General features: G+C 40.3%; 1 protein-coding gene across 1 annotated transcript in view; it reads right to left on the reverse strand.

The window, feature by feature from the left end:
- The window catches only part of pth1r (parathyroid hormone 1 receptor), a 92,968-nt gene that overhangs the window by 37,773 nt on the left and 31,694 nt on the right, over nt 1-23,501 (reverse strand). The window contains exon 2 of the mRNA XM_073049124.1: nt 1,051-1,156. Coding sequence (XP_072905225.1) covers nt 1,051-1,156 — 106 coding nt within the window. The remainder of the gene's footprint in view (nt 1-1,050; nt 1,157-23,501) is intronic.

The following is a 23,501-nucleotide window of genomic DNA, read 5'->3' on the forward strand; positions in this document are numbered from 1 at the left end:
AGTGTTTTTTGTGCAGGGGCGTTGAGGTTTGATGTTCTTTACTGCTTGGAAGGGTGGGGGGGGTTTGGTGCTCTTGCTGCTGCTGCGCTATTTAACTTTGGTGCAATTTGTAAGTTTTAATATGGGGCGATTTGTAAGTTTTTTGTGCAGGGGGTTGTTGTTGATGTATTTCTTTGAACGACTTCCATGGTTTTCTTGTTTTGTGGCTATCTGGAGAAGACAATTCTCAGAATTGTATAGTGCAGACATACTTTGACAATAAATGAACCTTTGAACCTGTGATGCTGCTGCAATTAAGTATTTTATTGTACATGTGTATATATGTACTCGTGCATCTGACAATGAACTCACCCTTGGTATTCTCTTTATTCAGATTTCCAACAGTTGCAGTGTTTATTTCAAAGCGCAAATAGCTCTCCTGTTCCCTCCTTTACCCTCATTCATCTTGCTATATTAATATTTTCCCCTGAAAAATTTAGTAATTAACAGTCCTTGCCAAGCACCAGTAACAACACGCATGTTGTTCAGTTTTCTACTGCAACTCAGGATGTGTTCAATTCTAAACTTCCAAGGTTCTGCTGAAAAGTCACAGCCCTGAAATATTAAATCTGTTTCTCCCTTGGCAGATGCTGCCAGACCTGATGAATACTTCCAACATTCTGCTTTCTTTTTTACTGTGATTATTAATCCTTCACATTAGCCACCGTATTTATCCCAATTCACCCACTGGTGCTGTTTAGATTTCTCCCTTTCCCCAACACAGAAACTCTGCACACCTCTAAATTCTGCATGCTGCACTCTCCACTTCTGTTCCCCTGTCATTAGCAGCCATGCACTCAACTGCACATGCACAGAAGTTTGGAATTGCATCCCTCTAATTCTCATCTACATCCTTCTTTTGAGATTCCTTAAAACCTTTTCAATCACCTTCCTCCCCACCCCACTGGCTATCTCTTCTGTTATGGCTTGTAACACTGCATTCTTGTGAAGCAACTTGCGATCTTTAATACAGTAAATACAGTACTTGGTCAGAATTGCTGGAGGACTCACCAGTAGCTTTAGTTATCCTGGACTTCAATTTCTGTTCACACTTGTGTTTAGCATGAAGCAGCAGGTAAATCTGTTCGTCTCTGGTAATAACATCATCTGCATCTACCTGAATATAGCAAAGAGATATGTGCAGACGTTAGTCAACAATGAGTTAAGGTGAGGACGAGGAAGAGCAGGAGGAAATGATATGGTTCAGATTTACCAATTTAATAAAATCGCCAAATATGGAAAGGAAACCTCTTTATCCTAAGGGTTACTGCAGCTTGGAATGCTCTTCCCAAAAGGGCATTGAATCTTTCATGGGGAAAATTGGCTACATAAAGCATAGACTTCTGTGAGAGAGGCTGTGGGCAATGGGTTGCTCTGACAAATGACAGTTAAGAAACCTTGAGCTTGTCATTTATATATTGGTTTGAACCAAATCAAATAAAATGACTGAAGAAGGCTGTAAAGTTTCCATGCCAATTCTCTACCCTCCCTATTGATCTTAAGGATGACTTTTGTACATGCAAGATAAAGGCCAGTGGTTGAGGATGAGGGTAGAGATCCAAAGGTAAGGTATTCCTGTACCTCACAAATCTCTGAGGCAACTCAACCATGGGTAGTGTTATATCTGAGACTACTTGTCCAGCAGGGGTCACTGGACAACCACCAAATCCAACCTACTCTTGGAGGGGAGCTTCCATCGTTCTTTGTCGTTCCTTCAGAACATCATTAATTGCTACTTTACAAAGCTCTGAGGGGCCATTGATTAGGACCTACAAGCACACTTCTTGTTTCTGACCTCCCCTCAATTTCCCCGGATGAGCCACAAGAAATTGGAAGGAGGGGGCAACAATTATAAAATGATAGCTGAAACTTTATCCCATGTTACAGGTATCATATACAAAACAACATAGGTTTAAGGTGAAAAAAATAGGACATGAGGTGCAGTCCATAGAGTTACTGATGTCTGGAACTCATTGCCAAAGAAATTGATGGAGTCAACAATACTTGTCCCATCTGCTACCATCCTACCAATTCCAGACTTTGTGTTCATGTTCTCATCCAGCTCTGTGTCATTAACATATTCGGGCAGTTTACATTCTGCTTTTTGACCAAGTCTTTAAATCAGGTTATGAATTGCTGAGGGTCCAATAACACATTATGGCACCTCACCAGTAACAGTATGACAACCTCAAAATAGATCTGTTAAATCAATCATCGGATTTCATTCCTTAACAGTGAGAACCACTCTTTAATAAGGTCAATTTGAGAAGAGGGAGTTTTTCCTATAATTACCAATGTTGAAATGATACTCTCATCCTGTGGGTCTTTGTTTCATTTCTTAAACACTTATCAACCACATTTTGAATCGCCATAAGTATTCTGTCAACATGATCCCCATCACCTAAAATGATAGCTACTTTGAAAAACGTTTTACATTTGTTGACCCTGATCTTCCCTTCATTAAACTACGTTGACTCATTGGTACTGCAGATTCATCTGTGCCCTATTACCAGATACGTAATGATCAATTCAAAAACATTTACAGCAATAGAAACTGGGCCATCAGGTCAACATTTCTTTATTTTGTCTCTCTCTTAATTTTCAATTGGAAGTGTTATTTTTGCTATTTTCAATATGTCATTCTTCCAGAATCTAAGCAGTCTTGAAAGGTCATAATGAATCCTCTTGCTGACTCTGCAGTCATCTTTTCTAAGACCCTGTCACCTGTTATGGAGTCCTCTGGGTCCAAAGGATGTGAGACACTTCAGGTTTTTCACTTCTCTATTTTTTTCTTTAATAGTAAACCATCACTTGAAGGTGTTACTCCCAGCGCAACCCTCTAAGAGAATGAGACTTTCATCTGATGCTTTGATCTTCTGAAAATGTGATTCCTTTGCACAGGAAACATCTCTCATAATAAGGAGTCTTTCAGTAGAAGATTAGGTCTTCCTGAGTGAAAAACACATGCACAATGGTGGATTCTTCCTTTGATTTATAGATTCATCCTGCTCCGCAAATTTGATGGAAGAATGCTCATTTGAGTGGAAAGTTCTGCAAACTTGCTTTAATTTTAATAAACAGTCTTGCTGAAGGTTCATAGAATGACAAGACATGTAACAGTATATAACCCTAACGTAACAAAACAATGCCTTTAACAAACTTACAGCAGGAGGTTATTAAAGGTTCACTCTCGTTGCTTCAAGGGTTCCAGCGGCTTGCAGATGAATTCAATTGTTATCATGTGGCTCAAATCACAGGATCTTTGATTGCACAAACAAAATACTTAGAAATGAAAACCTAATTTACCCATAATTTACAGGATAAAGGGACCTTCACTTCTAAGAATTTCGTCGGTGAAAACCATTTTGTTGGTGAAACTTTATTTGAAAGACTGAGCAGGATAATAAGGGAAAAAGTGAAAATTCAGACTACAGCATCATTGACTTAGACACAGAACGTGTGTGAATAGAAGCTTCTTTAAAACTCAAGCCTATAGATAATAACTTTGCATGGCCTCAGGTCACTCCCAGAACACTTTACAGCCAATGAAATATTTTAATGCATTTACATAAATATATAAATACCTTCTGGAACATCTCACAATGTTTCTGATACTAACAATTACATTGAAGGAAAGTGATTATTTAGCCGAACATAATTGCCATTTTGCAAAACTGAGGGTTTGGTACCAGCATCCATTCTAATAAGAGCAGAGAGAGGAGTTAGTTGAAGCACTCAGTATCCATGAAAGGCTCAAAGAGAATGAACAGAAGGGACCTGGTCCCATTGGCAGAGATGGACATGGATGTAATTATACAGTAATTAACAGAAGGATTAGATTGAAATGAATAAAACATTTTTTATCCAAAAATGGTAGTGATCTGCACATCATAACCTCAAAGGCCAGGTGAAGGCAGAAACTCCCACCATTTTAACAAGGTAGCTACAGTAACTGAAGATTTGAAGAGCTGGAATCTACAAAACTATGGACTGAGTGCTGGAAGTAACTTAATTAGCTTCAGTTTTTGGCTCATAACCTTCAGTGCCATTGATTTTCATGATTTTACAGATAAACAAGCAACAAGTAAAGGTCACCTTCTAAAAGTAATTTCTTTCCTTTCTAAATTGGTATGCTAACTGTGGCCCAGCTCACCCTATTACTTTATAAATCACAACTCCAATCACTGCCTCTTTCCCACATAAACTAAACTGGTAGTCTTCAACTATTGTGACTGATGCTTATTGCTTGTATACTACACAGCTGTTATAAAGGTGTATATGGTGCTATATTACAGACAGTGAGGAGACTTTTAGAAAGTGACGCTTCCTAATTGTAAAATCATGGAAATCTGCCACAGAGAAGTCAGAAAACAAAGAAGGAAATTTGCAGTGTTGCAGCAGGAGGGGCAGATCCTCCTCCAAACTGAAATAGTCAGTTGCCTGTGCTTTGGGCCATGCTGTGCCTTCCAGTATGCTTTACAGCACTGGCTTGCACTGGCAGAGAAGCTCCAGCTCAGCAGAAAGACAAAGAGCCCCTCCTAATGCAGGTGATCAGCCACAGCAGTCACAAAAGTCACGGCCGTAGTGATAGCCCGTGCTCAGCCAACAAACCTACAACTTCAAAGTCTTCACCAACTCTCGCAATCCGTCAGCACCTGTGAAAAAGTAAAAGTGCCAAAAACTTTGTAATATTTTTCTAAAAAGGATTCTCAATGTTAGATGGAAAACATACTCACATATTTAAATAAATCAATTTTTAAAAACCTTCACCTCCAAAACAAATGAAAATATAGATGCTGGAAATCTAAAATGCTTCCTGACCAATTGAATATATGTACAATGGGTCTAGACCCCGTAGAATCATCTCTACTTCCGCATAAATATTACCTAAAAAGTGATCATATCTTCACTCAAGTCCAAAAATTACATAAAGAGAACCCAATTAAATAAATAACTCAAAAACATTATACTAGTTCATTTATTTATTGAGAAAAATGATCCAATATCACATGCATCTCTTGAAAAAAGTATGTGAACCTCTGGGGTAATGCCTTCTACAAAAGCTACTTGGAGTCAAGTGTTCCAATCAATGAGATGAGATTGGAGGCGTGGGTTATAAAGGTGCCCTGCCATATGAAAAAGATACACAATGTCAGGTTACTGACAGAGTCTGTCTATGTGCATGATGCCTCAATCAAAATACCTTTCAGAGGACCTTAGAAGAAGAACTGTAGCGATGTATGAAGCTGGAAAAGGTTACAAAAGCATTTCTAAAGACTTGAGTGTTCATCAGTCCACAATAAGAGTTGTCATCTACAAATGGAGGAAATTCAGCACAGTATAATGTATTTTGTGTTATTTATTTAATTGGGTTCGCTTTATCTAGTTTTACGACTTATGTGAAGATCTGACCACATTTTAGGTCATATTTATGCAGAAATAGAGAAAATTCTACCGGGTTCACAAACTCTCTAGCACCACTGTAGTTCTTGTTATTTTTATTTAAAAGCATTACCTATCATTCTTTCAGCAACCTTTTTAGATTAGATTAGCTTTATTTGTCACAGATACATCGAGATATCAAAATATACAGTGAGATGTGTTGTTTGCATCAATGACCAACACAATCCAAGGATGTGCTGGAGGTGGCCTGCAAGTTTCACTATGCTTCCTGCGCCAACATAACATGCCCGCAACTTACTTACCCTAACCTGTATGTCTTTGGAATGTAGGAGGAAATTAGACCACCCAGAGAGGAAACCCTCGCAGTCAAAGAAAGAAAATACAAAATCTTTGTAGACAGCAGCGGGATTTGAACACCAATCATCTGATCCCTGGCATTGTAAAGCATTACACTAACCACTACAAAACCAGGCTGCCATATTTCTCCCAGGGGGATTGTTTTAAACCTGGTGCCGGTTTAATGGGCCAATTTGCCTGCCTGAGAAGTGGCAGCCCTGCCATGCCTTGAAGAGTGCCCCTCTCCCTGGCCAATGTAAGATTTTCCATGGCTGGCACCCTGCTGTGGGAACATAGGACAACATCATCTGCTCACAAATGTCCCTGCCCAAAGCAGCTCTGCAGAATGTTTGTCCAGGCTCATGCAAGGCGATTGAGAAATAAATTTTGGCCTTATTTTTATCAAATCATTCTGCTTTTTCTACCCTCTAGGCCAGGGGTGTCAAACTCATTTTAGGTCACGGGCCGGATTGAGCAAAATGCAGCTTCATGCGGGCCGGATCAGTCGGACGCGTGCGAACGCAGCTTTCGTTGCCTCCGTTTTTTCAGCCTGCTGTCATGTGTCTCAGTCTCTGCTATAACTACAAAGTGTTTCACTTTACAAATTCCGTTTCTTATGAAGAAGACTGCCGAGCAAGACTGCCGAATAAACACTAAAAACCCTGAAAACCTGGTACCTGAATAAACTCAGCATTAGCCATATCATACGCCATAGGCGCTTCGATTACTGGGGCCAGCTTTAATAGTAATTAGATATTATCTTGCGGGCGAAAGATAATTCCACGGCCCGCGGGCCTTGAGTTTGACATATATGCTCTAGGCAGAACCGTGGGGTCTCTTATCTCCATCTGAGAACATGGAGCTTCTGTGTTACAAATAAACCCCTGCAATACAGGATCGCAGATGTGTGAGTATCAAAGGAATATTCAGCTCCAAATGAGGGAGGTGAATAGAGGCCCCGAATCAGAGGTTACTGGGTGAAGGCTTCCATGCATCCTTTGTTCTTCCAGCTGAAATCTGAATCATGTTAATATTAACAAGAAAGTGGGCGACACCCTAGCGTGGCAGTTAGTGTGACACTATTACAGCTCAGGTCTTCGGAGTTTGGAGTTCAATCCCAGCGTCCTCCATAAGGAGTCCCTGTGTGTCCTCCCCGTAGAATGCTCCAGGTTTTCTCCAGGTCCTCGGGTTTCTGCTTACAGTGATTAGATTCGGGTTAAATCAGGGTTGACTGGGGCTGTGGGGCAGTGCAGTTCTAAGAGCTGGAAGGGCTTATCTCTAAATAAGTAAATAAATAAATAGCCGAATTTCATGCCAGAAATTTCAAATTTAACATCAGATTTCACTAAAGTGAATCAGAGATCAGCTCTTCAGCAAATCTATTCAATACAAAAACATTTGCAAAAGTGCTTTCCAATGAATTTCAGCCTACAATTAATATTAATAACAGACATTTCCATTAAAGTGTGCGTCATTCATGCTTATCTCTTTTGCTATTAACTTGTCTGCAAGCTCACTCCTGAGAGTCCTCTGTCACTCAGACTGTGCCCCTTTGGGCATTTACAGTCTCCTGGACCAACACTTCCAAGGCTCACATAACCTTCTGACTAACAGTACTGATTGCTTTGCTGTAAATCAGATACTCTTCTCTGATTAGTTCTAAAGTTACATAAAATCATGAGGCTTCATAAAGAAATGAATATTTGGCCCATCTAGCTGCTGTAGTGATGGTATTGGGGTTGCTGACCGCAAACTTCCAAGGTCAGACAAAGATCTTAAACCCTATCCGATGCAGATAGCTACAAGTACCCTCACTAAAGACAGTTATACTGTAACCACCAAATTTTCAAAGGCTAGCTTACATCCCTGTTTATCCTCCATGGTGAGTTTAGCTGCCTATACCCACAATTTGAGCAGTGGGTCCCCCTCCCTACCAGGGAGGAGATGCTTCCAGCTAACAAAGTGGTTTAAATACAGCTCATTTATTTTTAGTGATACAAGTTTAAATTCAAACAAAATTCTTAAAACACATTTAAAACTTAGAGTGGATGAATAGGTTGAATAGGTTAGGACTTTATTCCCTGGAGTGTAGGAGAATGAAGGGTGATTTGATAGAGATGTATAAAATTATGATCGGTATAGATAGAGTGAATGCAACCAGGCTTTTTCCACTGAGGCTAGGGGAGAAAAAAACCAGAGGCCATGGGTTAAGGGTGATGGGGGAAAAGTTTAAAGGGAACATTGGGGGGGGCTTCTTCACACAGAGAGTGGTGGGAGTGTGGAATGAGCTGCCAGTTGAAGTGGTGAATGTGGGCTCACTTTTGACATTTAAGAAAAACTTGGACAGGTGTATGGATGAGAAGGGTTTGGAGGGATATGGCCCAGCTGCAGGTCAGTGGGACTAGGCAGAAAAATGGTTTGGCACAGCCAAGAAGGGCCAAAAGGCCTGTTTCTGTGCTGTACTGTTCTATGATTCTATGGATTTCTAATAGATTTCCAAATTACAATCCATTTCTAAAACACAAAGGATTTCCCAAACATGGGTACAATTGCTGTAAGCTAAAATGACATACTAACAAGTTGCAGATAAACAAATTGTTTGTTACAGAATTGAAGGCGAAAGAATGGATTCTAGTTCACCCATTCTCTCTACATTTATACTGGTTTCTGCAATTTGGGTAACTGCGCACACATGATATTTTTCCAAATACTTTTTCACATAAACATGCTAAAAGCTGCTTGGGACAGACCTGCCAGGTACCCACCATTAGTACTGTGAGCAGATTCTCTGAGCAGACAAACCTTCTAACTAATAAATAAATCAGTTATTTGATGTGCTAAGTGATGGTATCAGTCTGTTCTGCAAGTTTCTTTGAACTAAATAACCTAGCCAGCATTGTCTGGTTTGATTCAAGCCCTGTTAACAGAACTCCATTGCCTTATACTGCATCAATTGAACAGTTAGCCTCATGTTATGGGTTAGCAAGTCTCAGCTATAGCCAGCACATCTTTGCAAAGCTGTCCTTTTTAACTTCAGGCTACTTACTGCTTCACATTTACATTAACTGAAGACTGGCATCTATTTATGACAAGAAGCTAAACAAAGAAGTTTAATTTACTTAAAAACAAAACTTTGATCTAAGACAGGCATGGGCAAACTACGGCCCACGGGCCATATGCGGCCCGTTAAGCTTTTTAATCCGGCCCGCAGAACTTGATGAAATTATATTAATAAACCTTGTTAACACCTCAGATCCATCCTGAGAATCGCCACAACAAAACTAAATCCAGACTTTGATGCGCTGGCTAAAAAGGGAGACCAACAACACTGTTCCCACTGAAATTAAAAATAAGTTTCTTCGTTGTGTTATGTAAAAATGCATTTGAAAATATTTTTTTCAATAAGCCTTACATGTTATATGTCATTTCTGTTAAGTGATGGACATGAGTAGTGTGCAGGTGCACGTACGTTCTCAAAATAAAAAATGCGCTCCAGATCAAATAACGCGCTCCGCATACTGGCGCGCTGTCACTGTTCTGTCCTTGTGCTGGTCATTGTTGAGTTTTGGCACAGAGGACAATTGAATAAGAAGGAGCAGGACAAGTAGACCTGCATCTCCTACCGTTTTTGAAATAAAGACATTCAGGAGGAGAGTGATGATGATAATATCTTGAAGGATAACAGAATTTTCAGTGCTTTAAAATAATAACTGGTACTATTAAAAAAAGCTGTATTTTATTCATTTAATTTTCAGTGTTTTAAAAGTCATTTCAATAAATAGCTAAATACCATGGGACTTCAAAGACAGATATTTTGTTGTAATGCATTTGTTCCTTTTCAATTGAAATTAAAGCACATGTTTTCTACATATCCCATGATATTTTATTTTCTCTTATGAGGTGTATTACCAAAACACTCCGTCCATCTGCTCCTGGTCCGGCCCCCCTGTCAAATTTTAGAACCCTTTGTGGCCCACAAGTCAAAAAGTTTGCCCACCCCTGATCTAAGAGGTATCAGCTTCTGCGTTTAGAAAGCTGAGCGTGGCAAAAAAAGAAGGCCCTCTAGCCTTAGATAGTGAATATACATCACTTCGTTAATCAAACTATTCTGCTTTAGTTTATTATCTCTCAAAGCCTTTTGTTTGTAAAAGGGGAGGATTAAACTGAGGATAATTGTTTTCCAGAACTGGTACAGAACAGATTAAATTCAAAGCTTCCCTGATGCTGTTAAACCAAGCATTCTCTCAGGTCATATAACGACCAGGAACCAAACGATCATCTTTAGGATAATTTTAAAGGCCACTGACAAAAAATTTTAACTCTTTCCCCTTCGCTTGTGAAAGATTTCCAGCCCTTCCTCTGTGTATCAATTTTCATACCAGTGTTTCCAGTCAGGATGGCACCAGAGTACAATGCCTCCGTGGTCGACATCTTCCACATAACAAAGATCCCTTTTTTACCTCTTTACATCTGCCTTTCACCTTAAATGTGTTTCTGAGACTGTTAGAGCCTGCAATTTACAGTTTGAAGATCGCTCGAGTGATCCAGAGCTTTACTGGCTCTGAGAGGATTCCGGCGCATACCCAGTCAGACTCAATGCAAACATACCTCGAGATGGGGTGTGCCTCTATTTCGCCATTTAAAGCGTCTATTTATCGCTGATTAAATTGTCGAGGAAGACTAAGACATCGAGACGAATGCAGACGACGAGCGAGAGTTTCACCGCCGACTACCTGATCACTGCCGGGGGCGTCCGTGAGCGGCCTATTGCTGTGTCGGGCAGGTAGGTCTCACTGCCTCATGTGGTGCCCCTCTCTTTCGACGAATGTCGGTGATATCAGAGGATGGTATCATGGTTCTGCGTTTATGGTTTATGGACAGTGGACTTCTTCAGACTTACGGATTTCATAGTCTGTGTTTTTTTTAAATCGCCCGTTCCTTTTACATTTTGTTGTGTGAGGGGAGGGCATTTGGGGGTTGATGTTCTGTTAGTTTATTGTGCGGGGGAGGGTTATTTTTGGAAGGATCAATGTTCTTGTTCTGTTTCATGGGAGGATGTTGGGGGTTGATGATTGAGATGCTGTTCCTTTTTTGTGAAAGGAGGTATGTTTGATGTTCCTCTCTCAATAACTTTCATGCTCTGTCTTTCTTTCATGACTATTTGAAGAAGACAAATTTCAGAGTTTTATTTGGATACATGGCTTGATAAGTAATGAACAGCTCCAGAGACAGTTGAAAATATTTTTCCATTATTTTTGAAGCAGGAAGAAGATATTCTGATTTCACATTGAACCTCATAGACCTAGACAGAGAAGCCCATCATTCCCCAAGGCTGAGCTGAACGTAAATCCTGATCTACAGAGCTGGCAAATCTTCCTGGCTTTCCACATGTGCCTTCCACTACCTCAATAGGTCGCGCCAATGAAATGCCAGGGCCAAGTTGAGGGAAAGAACTACAAAGAGCTCTTGATCTGTAAAGAATTTGACAGCCATACAAAAGTAGTCAGGGAGCAAAAAACTCTTCAGTGGAAAGTCTGGACACTCTTTAAAAACATCAACAAGTTTTTATAATTGCCTTCTTGAAAAGGAGATCAAAATATCAAAAGCAGCTTTCAGAATTGAATTGATCACATATTTGAACACTGAAAATGAGCAGGACAAAGATAAAAGAGCAACAAATTGTGACTAATGGAAATTCACTTTCAAAGAGGCAGCATAAACACATTTGCAAGCTAGCAGACATTTAATAAAATAAATTTAACCCATGATGCCAATACTTATACAGAAGAGGGGTCTTAAGTCAATTCTACTGATAGAATACAGAACAAACAGCAATTAAAATCAGAAAGTTTTCATTGCTTCTTTGATAGAAGACACACAACTCAAATACTAAATTAATGAGCCATTCTACTTATTAACTTGGGGTCCCAACTCACTTCTTAACAATGTTACTTGGACACTGATAACCTCACCATCGGGCTAAATCTATTTGGAAGCAAACTGTGGGCAAACTGGAGGACAAAGAAGTTTTAATTAATACAGTTCCTATGAATCAGACACAGCATGTGCAATCCCTAAGCCCTACAAGGAACATTTGGACTCCTATTACACCCTCCACCACCATAACGGACAGCCCAAACCATCTGATTGCTGGGAGAGAACCCAAAGTGCTTTGTGCTCTTGCTGATGCCCTTGCAATCTCTTCAGCAAAAGTTACAGTAGCCCAGTATTAAGCCCTGGACCCATCAGGTTCCTGCTATACCCTTGTGTTGTCCATGTTGGACATTGCCTAGTCACCAATACTCCCACACCCCTCCACCAGTTCCCTTGCTTAGTTTTAACCCAAAGAAACTATGATTTTTTTTATCTCCATGACCACAAGAAACATTCTCAGAAGTAGAGTTAACTCACTCAGCTACAGAATCAGGAAATCTATTTTCATCTCTGGAATTTGCACTGGCTTATTATAAATGCTGAGTCAAATCAAGTGATCAAAAATGAAATGTTAAATGTTTTGTAGATAAGGAGAATAAGAGATATATCACTTATGTAATTATATAAACGTACACTCAGTAGCCTAATAAAATGTCCAGTACTGAATAAAATGGCCACTGAGTGCATGTCCATGGTCTTCTGCTTCTGTAGATCATCCACTTCAAGGTTCAACATGTGACACGTTCAGAGATGCTCTTCTGCAAACCACTGATGTAAGGCATGGTTATCTGTTTTACTGTCAGCTTGAAATGGCTGGCCATTCTCCTCTGACCTCTCTCATTAATAAGGTGTTTTCACCCACAGAACTGCCGCTCACTGGACACTTTTTTTTTGCACAACTCTCTGGAAACTCTGCTGTGCGTGAAAATCCCAGCATATCAGCAGTTGCTGTGATACTCAAACCACCCTGTCTGGCACCAACAGTTATTCTACAGTCGAAGTAATTTCTTCCCGATTCTGATGCTAGATCTGAACAATAGCTGAGCCCTGACCATGTCTGCATGGTTTTGTGCATTGAGTTGCTGCCGCATGACGGACGAACCACGTATCTCTACTAATGAGTTGGTGTACAGCCGTAATAAAGTGGCCACTAAGTGTATGCTGTACCCATAACATCCCAACATAGAAGGATGTCTTTTGTTCCAGCCGGTCTATGCTGACTCGTGGGGAGTAAGTCCATCACTCCTATTTATCCACTTCCAATCACCCTGAGGCTTATTCTCTCTTGCACATGATCTTGCCTTCTGTGGGCTTTGCCATTATCCATTCCAATGGATCATTGACCAGAGCTACTAAACTGCCAGCACATCATTGGAGTGGAGGAGGTACTGGCCTCATCCAGGCAAGTGGATGGTACTCCATCATATTCTCATGTATGTTGTGCACACAATGGAAAGCACTGGAGAATGTCACTATCCTTTCATCTGGTCCTGAAACACATCCTTTATATGGCTGATCCACTTCCAATTTCTGTTCACTGGTGAACACATAATGATGATGATGATGGTGGGAAAAAAATTATAGTAGAGCTACAGTATGTTAAATATTAGCGATCAAGTACTTTCTTGTAGAAGGCGGCTGTGGCCCGAATGTAACTGATCCTCGACAGCCTAAGCCTGAACGCTGTATGCTGACACATTGCCTTTACAGATAAATTTGCTGAATTATTAGTACAGCAATATAACCATTCCACTATTGCAATAACCTCACTTGGTTGGACAGAAATCTTGCCAAGAAACTGAGGCTTCAAAGAAAAAGGATTTCCCAACAGCCTAAGCAAATGTTGAGACATGTTTCTTGGAAGCAGTGGTTCTCACCCCAACCAGCTCAGGAATCTGGTTTCTCAGTGGTGATATGCTTTTCCTGTCCTTGCTGATAACCATCAGATATAAAAGATAGGACTTATGTTGCATGTTCTATCTGATAAATTTGACATAATTATCACTGTTCATGGAAGGGAAAAAAATCCTTCCAGACAATTCTATTAGGGTGTCTTATTTTTCCATTAAGAGATTCCAAAATAGCCTCACCACAAAGGCAATTTAACTGCAGTCCAATATTACCCATTACACCCTCAAAATTACCTTCTCTATTTTCCTGAAGAAATGGAAGCCTGTTCCTCCCTCATTACCTCTAGTTATAATCCATTAAATGTCAGAGAATCTGCAACAACTTGCATCCCCTCCTTTCATCCAACCAATGACTGATAAATGACTTGTAGAATGCATCGTTTACCTTCACCCCAGCATCTCCACACCTGATGTTCACCTCGCCCCGCAGCAGCTGATGGCAAGTGGAACATTTATACACAGGCTAGTACTGCATCTGTAACCTTAAATTTTAGGGATTGTCATAAAAAACAATTGGTTCACTAATGTCCTTCAGGAAAGGAAATCTGCATCCTTATCTTGTCTGGGCTGTATGTATCTCCATATCCAACAATGTGGTTGACACTTAACCAAGTCCTCAAGGCAAGAGCAGTTAGAGGTGGACATCAAATGCTTGCATTGCCAACAATGTCCACACCCGTAAATGATTATAATTTTATAACACTGACTTTAATAGGTCACACTGATCAAATCCGTTCTTCACTGGTCCATTATTGAATCTACTTCAGCGTTTTACACTGAGTTGTGGACAAGAGGAAGACATAAATGAGGTACATAAAATAATAATGTTGTAATATGAACAGTAGAGCATAAGAAACAGCCAAATATCTTACAAAAGACATACTTACATGCTTACGTAGATCTAGAGTCAAGTCAAGTCAAGTCACTTTTATTGTCATTTCGACCACAACTGCTGGTACAGTAAATAGTGAAAATGAGACAACATTTTTCAGGACCATGGTGTTACATGACACAGTACAAAAACTAGACTGAACTACGTAAAAAAAAAACAACACAAAGAAAGCTACACTAGACTACAGACCTACACTGGACTGCATAAAGTGCACAAAAACAGTGCAGGCATTACAATAAATAATAAACAGGACAGTAGGGCAAGGTGTCAGTCCAGGCTTCGGGTATTGAGGAGTCTGATAGCTTGGGGGAAGAAACTGTTACATAGTCTGGTCGTGAGAGCCCGAATGCTTCGGAGCCTTTTCCCAGATGGCAGGAGGGAAAAGAGATTCTATGAGGGGTGCATGGGGTCCTTCATAATGCTGTTTCCTTTGCGGATGCAAGACAATTACATTAATAGAGATAATTACACTTACGAAGACATTTATCAACCTACATAATTCTGCCAATCACCACACGTATTTGCTCTTAGCTTGTCAATCAAATTTTCTGTGTGTGTATATAGTATATATACCTAAATCTCATAAGGCATGCACTTGCCCATATAATTCTGATCACCAAATAACTTCAGCATAACTATTGCGATTATGAAAATGATCATGCTCACACACATACATGCAATTATGCTAATTTTATTACTTGAATATTGATGTATGTGTAAATCAGGTGCCTCATGTTAGAATTATTTACAGCACAAAAGAAAGCTATTCAGCCTACTGTACCCATAACATTTAAGAAAAGCCAACACCAAAGTTCACCTTCTAACACCATGGCTTTAAAGTAAGGGATTTAAAATATATATCCAGACAGATTCCTGATTCATTGATGGTTTCTTCTTCCTCCACTACCTCCTCACCTAGTGAGTTCCAAATATGTATCATCTTTTGGGTGTAATTTATTTCTGATTTCTCCACTGATCCTTCCATTAATTATTTTAATTTTTTCAGTGCCTAGCTTTTGAACATCTATTGCAGAAAATATCTATTTCATAGTTACCCTTCCCAAGTCCCTCATAATTCAATATAGCACAGCTAAATCTCACTTCAGCCATCTTCAGTCCAAAATAAAAGCCTACACTATCTAAACTTACTCATTTTGCATTCTTGGTGATATTCTCCTGAATCTCCTCTACTCCTTCTTCAGCACGATATGGGCCTAGAACTGGACATAATACTCAAATTGTGGCCTAGCATGTGTTCTATATCTCTCTCTTCTTGTGTTCCATACTTTAAGTAATAAAGGAAGGCATGCCATACATCTTTTCCAGGCTATCTACCTGTGTACACACTTTTCTCCACACTTCTCATCATCTTCCTTTATTTTCATATTCATTGGATTCCAGTTAATTGGGACACATCGGGACAAGTACATTTTGGCTCAATTAAGTGGCTGCTCCAGTTAGTCAAAGTTACATGGAAATTGCTAAATGTTTAAAAAAGACAAACCGCTATTGAACTGAGTAACAAATTATGTATTTAGATGAAATACAGAATGTTTTAGAACGCTACAAATACTATAAAACTGTGTACTAGTTTCTAATTGTTATTGACAGAGGAATTTATCCAGTGTACACTGCTGTGTTCATTTGATTGATGTAAATGAGAAGATCAGTGCAGTCACCTACTGCAGATAATGGACTGCCTTCATACGATGTTTTCAACAATCACATCCTCCAAATCTTCATTTTAATTGTAACATTCAAGATGATTATTGATGCCTTCAAATTCTTCATAATTCCTAACTTTGTGAAGCAGTAAAATCTTTTCATTTTCACTCCTTGCCCTTTCTGTCATCTCCAAGACTGAATACTTCGAGTTTGATAATGTGATCATTACAATGCTTGAAACGTGGTAAGTTGCCTCAGTAACTATCATCCAGAAACACTTACATCCATAGTAATGAACTGCTTTGAGAGGTTGTTGATGAAACATATCAACCCCTGCCTGTGAAGTGACTTGGATCCACTCCAATTCACGTACCATCACAACAGGTCAACAGCAGATGCCATTTCATTACTCTCACCCAGTCCTGAGACGTCCGGTCAATGAAGATGCATATATCAGGATACATATCATTGACTACAGCTCGGCATTCAATACTATCACCCTTCAAAACTAATAATGAAGCTTCAAGATCTTGGCCTCAATACCTCCTTGTGCAACTGAATTCTCAGTTTCCTCATTTGCAGACGGCAGTCAGCTCGTATTGGCAACATCTCCTCCACAATCTCCATCAAAACAGGGGCACCACAAAGCTGTGTGATTAGCCTCCTGCTCTACTGGCTTTACACTTATGACTGTGAGGCTAAGCACTGCTCCAATGCCACATTTAAGTTGCTGACAATACCACTGTCGTTGGCCAAATCAGCTTATTGGAGGGAGATTGAAAATCGGGCTGACTGATTCCACAATAACATCCTCTCATTCAATGTCAGCAAGATCAAGGACTTGATTATAAACTTCAGGAAGAGGAAACCAGAAGTCCATGAGCCAGTCTTCATTCAGGGATTAGAGGTGAAGAGAGTCAGCAACTTTAAATTCCTCAGTTATCATTTCTGTCTGTCTGTCCTGGGTCCAATAAACAAGTGCCATTACAAAGAAAGCACAACAGGGTCTCTACTATCTAAGAAGTTTGCGAAGATTTGACTTATCATCCAAAACTTCCACAACTTTTCTATAGATGTGCAGTGGACACTATATTGACTGGTTGCATCACAGCCTGGTATGGAAACACCAAAGCCCTTGAATGGAAAAAGCCAATCTGTCATGGGTAAAGCCCTCCACAACACTGACCACATCTACATAGAGTGCTGTCGCAGGGCAGCAGCATCCTTCATCAAGGACCCCCACCATCCAGATCATGCTCTCTTCTTGCTGCTGTCATCAGGAAGATAGCATAGGAGCTTCCACCAAATTCAGGAACAGCTATTACCCCTCAACCACCAGGCCCTTGAATCAGAGGGGATAACTTCACTAAACTTCACTCACCTCGTCACTGACTCTTCCCACAACCTATGAACTCATTTTGAAAGACTCTTCATCTCATGCTCTCAATATTTATTGCTTATTTAATTATTATTATTATTACTTTTTTTTTGTATTTGCACAGTTTGTTGTATTTTGCCCATTGATTGTCTGTATTGTTGTTTTTCTTTTAAATTGATTCTATCATGTTTCTTGATTTACTGTGAATGCTCACAGAAAATGAATTGCAGAGTTATATATTGTAACATACATGTACTTTGATAATAAATTTACTTTGAACTTTAAACTTTAAACTTTGCTTGAAACTACTGTGAGCAAAACAGTTCTGAATTTTCTTATCACTTATTTCTTGCCAACTGCAATAGGTATCAGTCACAAAAATCCCTGCCTCATGCACATTAATTGCAAGTGATGCAATTTAAAAACTGTTCGTTCCAAGCATGATGTTGTGTCTAATGGCCACGCAGGTGCACGCGACTGACGCCAGTGAGAAATCGCTCGGCAACATCCCCTATTCCAGTTAAGTGGCAGAGTATCCCAAGTAAACAAAGGAGACTCTGGCTATTTTCTCGATTTGTTTTTGTTCTTTTTGAGATTCCCCAAATAAGTGGCTGACCCAATTAACTGATGGTCCAATTAGCAGGAATCCATTTATTCCTTTGCTTTCATGCGCCTCACCAAATCCATTTCCTCACAATTTTCTGATCAAATTCATTTCTCAACTATTTTGGCCAAATTACTGTACACCCTGTCCTCGTTATATGCAGGGGAGATGTTCCTCGCAGTCGACGCGTAGTATGAAAACGCGTAATGTGAATAATTATTTAAATGGAGAAAATAGGTATGCGTTCCAGAGGACGTCCTAAATATGTTTTATCTGTAATTTATTTACATTTTCATACCAATACGACACAAAAGCAGACCCAAAAGGCAACATTCGTATTATATTTAATTAATTTAAGGTAATATTCAACGTAATAAATCATAGAAAGTTAACGTACTAGGGTGTACAGTACTCACTAACAGTGGCAGGTGTGTTCGCTCCGGGAGATGAGTGGTGGTTGTGGTGTTGGGCAGCTTTACATGGATAAGGTGGATGGTTGTGGGTCGTCAGGATCAAGCACAGCAAGGGGTGAAGGAAGACTCACAGCACTCTCAGAACTGCCGGAAGCAGGAGATGACACTGGTTTGAAGGAAGTGGTGAGGGTGGTTTTCTTGGCACCATTTTGTTTTTCAGCATAAATTTGCTTGTAGGAAAGAAGTGTTGACGACAGGGAACGACTGAAATGCTGACTCCGTTCTAAACTTGGGTCCATGTCCATCGTCATTTATGCCAAGTGTTCCAACTTCCACCCTTCCCTCACCGTTGGTAACCTCCCGGGATTTTCAAAATCGTCTGTTGCTTGCAGCATCTGAGAGATAGTTCACCATAAAAAAATTGCCTTAAATGTGGATCACACCTTGGTCGAGTAGTTGAATCAGCGAAGTTGTGTTAGGTAGCAGGAAACGCACTGTTATGTTAAGATGAATGCTGTCCAAATGTTTAGGATGGGCTAGTGCCTTGTCAAGCAAAAGAACTTTAAAGGCAAGTTTCTGTTCCCAGCAGTAGCGTCCCAGAGCTGTGTTACCTTTACCTAACACCGCCCTGTTTATAATTTCCAACTTTTTTTCAAGCGTTTAAGCAGTCCTCTGCCACTTGGCCGATGGCCCAGGAATTGACATCGGACGTTTAGGAGGCATAGTTAAATATTTCAAGCACAAAATCACTCAAAAGTGATAAAACTCAAAAGTTTAGGAGCACAAGATCACACATCCACACCTTGCCAAAAACAATGCGAGACTGGCGGGAATGGGATTGTGAGGCGCGCGCATGTGCGTTGTATTGGTGGGAAAGCAGTGCTCGTCGCATAACTGTGAGTTTGGACGCATAAAAGGAGACGTTGGTAGAAATAGGCTCCTCGCATAACTGTGAATCCGCATAGTCTGAAGATACATATAACGAGGATAGGGCGCATTCATATTTTTAATAAGGAGCCACTCGACTCATTAATTCTTCTCTGGCTCTTAGAGCAACCTCACCAAACCCATTCTTTCTCACATACCCATTAACACCCCTATCTTAAACCACCTACAGTACACTGGGGGCAATTTACAGTAGGCAGTTAACCTGCTAAGCAATGTGTCTTTGGTATGTGGGAAGAAACCAATGTGAAGAATATTTGTGGGAAATCCCACACAGTTTCAGAGAGAATGTGCAAACTGCATGCACACCATTTCAGAGGTCGGTATTGAACCTGGATCACTGAAGATGTGAGGCATCTGCAGTACCTGCTCTGCACTGTTCTATTCACACTAATTCATCAAATCATCTATGTTCCTAAACTCAAATGCCTTCTGCTTCTTTGTCAACCACAGTAAATGTTTGTACCACCCGCAAACTTCTTTATCTTGCACACTACATTTAAGTCTAAATCATTAATATATACTACAAAATCCATGGGCATCAGTCATCCAGTCACAAAAATACTGTCAAATGTAACCTCTACTTTCTGCCATTGAGCTGATTTTGGATCCAATTTGCCAGTCTATTTCGATTCCACTCACCTTTACTTTTTCTAGTTTAAGATGGCACAGTGAAGCACAGCGGACAAAACTATAAACTACGGTATTAATTAAACTTTTTCTCAGATACAATCACTGCAATCAACAGCCTGTAACTTCCCTTTCAGAGTCGAGCTTCTGAACGGCATGGTATTTTTACAGTGCGAACTGGAATCTCAAAGATGCAGGACAGTTGCAGTGTGGTGAGTATGGGCCAAATCGAAGCAGTGGGGCCCAGGCCCCAGAGTGGGTAACGAGCCAATGTTTGGCTGTTGTTAGAGCGGACCTGGAGGCTGTTCGATGTGACAGAGCTGAGGCGAGGCAAGGCAGAGTTGATGCAATGGAGCCTGGGCTCTAACAGTGAGGAACAACCCATAGTTTGCTGGCCAGGGCCAGATTGCAAAGTTCAGGGTGTCGGGGCTGAAGGTGAGGGACGGGCCAATATTCAGCTCACTGTTCTGCAAGGTACTCTTGTTTCTGCGTTAAACTAAGGATGTGGCCTGCAACTAACAGGCTTGTGGATCGTCTGCAGTGACAACTGGCTTTGTGGCTGTGAACTTCAGTTCCGAATGCTACTTGCTTACTTTTATTGCATGCACGATTGTTTTTCCTCCTCTCACACAGGGTGTCTGATGGTCTTTTATTTAATGGGTTCTGTTGTCTTTCTTGGTTTTGTGACTGCCTATAAAGAGGTGAATCTCAAGGTCGCATATGGTATACATACTTTGATAATAAACATACTTTGAATGTTGACCAGCCAGCCTTGTCAAAGTAAGCCGCACCACATACATTGCCCTCATTAACTCTGTTACTGCTTCAAAAATTGAACTGTTCAAAAGCTCATTGACTATCATTGATTAATCTGTACTTTTCTACAGGAAGTTTTTTTACTAATCTTAAGAACTGTTACCAGTAATCATCCCACTGAAAAGGTTAAAATGATGAATCTGTTATATTATTCCCTCCTTTGAACAATGGTACAACACGGGCAATGTTCCAATCCCACAGCCAGAGAGTACTGAATACTGTGAGGTCAAAGCGTCACGAACTTACTTTAACTACTTGCAATACAGTACAGTCAGCCCTCCTTATCCGCGAGGGATTGGTTCCGGGACCTCTCATGGATACCAAAATTCATGGATGCTCAAGTTGACCTTAGGACCCTGTGGAACCCCAACCTTATTTAGCCTGTATCAGTGTGGTGGACATTAGGATTGTGGTGGACATTAGGACCCAGTGGCAGAGGTCTGAATCCACAGTGTTTCTGTTCACGAAAATAAACACAATCACGATTGAAAATGAAGTGGAAATAATAAAGCAATCAGAAAGAGGTGGAACGCCATCGGTCATTGGAGAAGCGTTAGGCTACGTCGATTAACAATCGGAACAATTTTAAAGGATAAAGTGAGAAAGGCTCTGCCCCGATGAAAGCTACAATTATTACTAAGCAACACAGTGGTTTAATTATTGGGTTTTGGGGTTTTGGGTTTTTGATCCTCCACATCAACCTGGCAAGGTGGAGAGCGCGCTCGGGGGTGGTCTGTCACTGGATCGAACTCGGAACTTCCCGAGCCCGGCGCTGAAACATACGTTCTTAAATGTTTTATATCCATAGAAAGGTAAAATATATACTATATACTAAGACAAACGTTTGACTAACTGATGCTAAATAATACCGGATGTACCTGTTCTGACTTACTTAGTAAGAGAACTTCCGATTTTTTTTATCCCAATCCACAATAACCCATGCACATCCTCCCGTATACTTTAAATCATCTCTAGATTACTTATAATACCTAATACAATGTAAATGCTATGTAAAATAATTGTTACACTGCATTGTTTAGGGAATAATGACAAGAAAAAAAGTCTGTACATGCTCGAACAACAAGTGCTGGAAGAGCACTTCCGGGTTTTCGTGATTCGCGGATAAGGAGAGCCGACTGTATTCACATTCAAATACAGTGAATTCCAGTTAATTAGGACACATTGAGACCAGTACATTTTGGCCCAATTAGCCAAAGTTGCATGAAAATAGTTAAAAATGTATAAAAAGAGTAAGCTACCATTTAACTGTGTAACAAATTATGTTTCTAAAAGATATACAGAACAAATTAGAATACTACCGATACTACTACAATACTATAAAACTACACGTTAGTTCCTAATAGTTATTGATGGGGGAATTCATCCAGTGTACGCTGCCGTGTTCTTTTGATTGACTATGAATGAACAGACACTTAGTGCAGATACTGGAGTGTCTCCATACAATCCCTTCGATGATCGCATCCTCCAAAATCCTTCATTTTCATTATAACATTCAAGACAATTGCCAATACCTTCAAATTCTTCGTAGTTCCTACCCTGTTGATAATTTAATTTTCAGCAGGTATCTCCAAGTCTGAATACAAAGTACACTGCAGATGCTGTGGTCAAATCAACACGTACAACACACTGGAGGAACTCAGCAGGTCAGGAAGCATCCGTGGAAACAGTCAACATTTCAGGCCGAGACCCTTCGTCAGGACTGAAGAGGGAGGGGGCAGGGGCCCTATAAAGAAGGTGGGGGGAGGGTGGAAGGTGCCAGGTGAAAAACCAATCAGAGGAAAGATCAAGGGGTGGGGGAGGGGAAGCAGGGAGGGGATAGGCAGGAAAGGTGAAGAAGGAATGTAAGGGGGAAAGCACTATGTGTAGTAGAAGAAGGCAGAATCATGAGAGAGGTGATAGGCAGCTGCAGGAGGCAGAGTGAAACTGGGATGCTTGAAATCTCTGAGTAAAACAACAAATTGTCTTTCTGCATATTTCTCACCAACTATCAGTGACAAGAATCACTGCCTTTTGACACAACACACACACATCTAACACTATTTAAAAACTGTTTGCTCTAAGCACAATGTAGTGTCTAGCGGCCACAAAAGTGCATGCTACTGACTCTGGTTAGAAATTGTTCAGGCAACAGACTCCTGTTCCATTTAAGCAGCATCATGTCTCAAATAAAAGGAGAGAATCCCGATTATTTTCTCAATTAGTTTTTATTCTTTAAGATTTGTCCCAAATAAGCAGCTGTCCTGATTAACCAATGGCCCAATTAACCGGAATCCACTGCATCTCAATCTGTTAATACCCTCTGACTTATGGTTTATTATGTTCAATACCTCTGACAATACAACATCAATATTCGCCCCTTTTTTACCAAGGCAAACATTCAGAATTCTCCGCTGGCACACAAAAGTTATCTTATCAGTCCCTAACAAGCACAACTCTTTCCTTAGTATCCTCATGCTCATTATAAAACATCCTCGGGCTTTGATTCTACCTTCCAGTGTTCCTGTTCTGCTTTCCA

The sequence above is a fragment of the Hemitrygon akajei genome, chromosome 1, assembly GCF_048418815.1.
Source record: "Hemitrygon akajei chromosome 1, sHemAka1.3, whole genome shotgun sequence".
NCBI lineage: Eukaryota > Metazoa > Chordata > Chondrichthyes > Myliobatiformes > Dasyatidae > Hemitrygon > Hemitrygon akajei.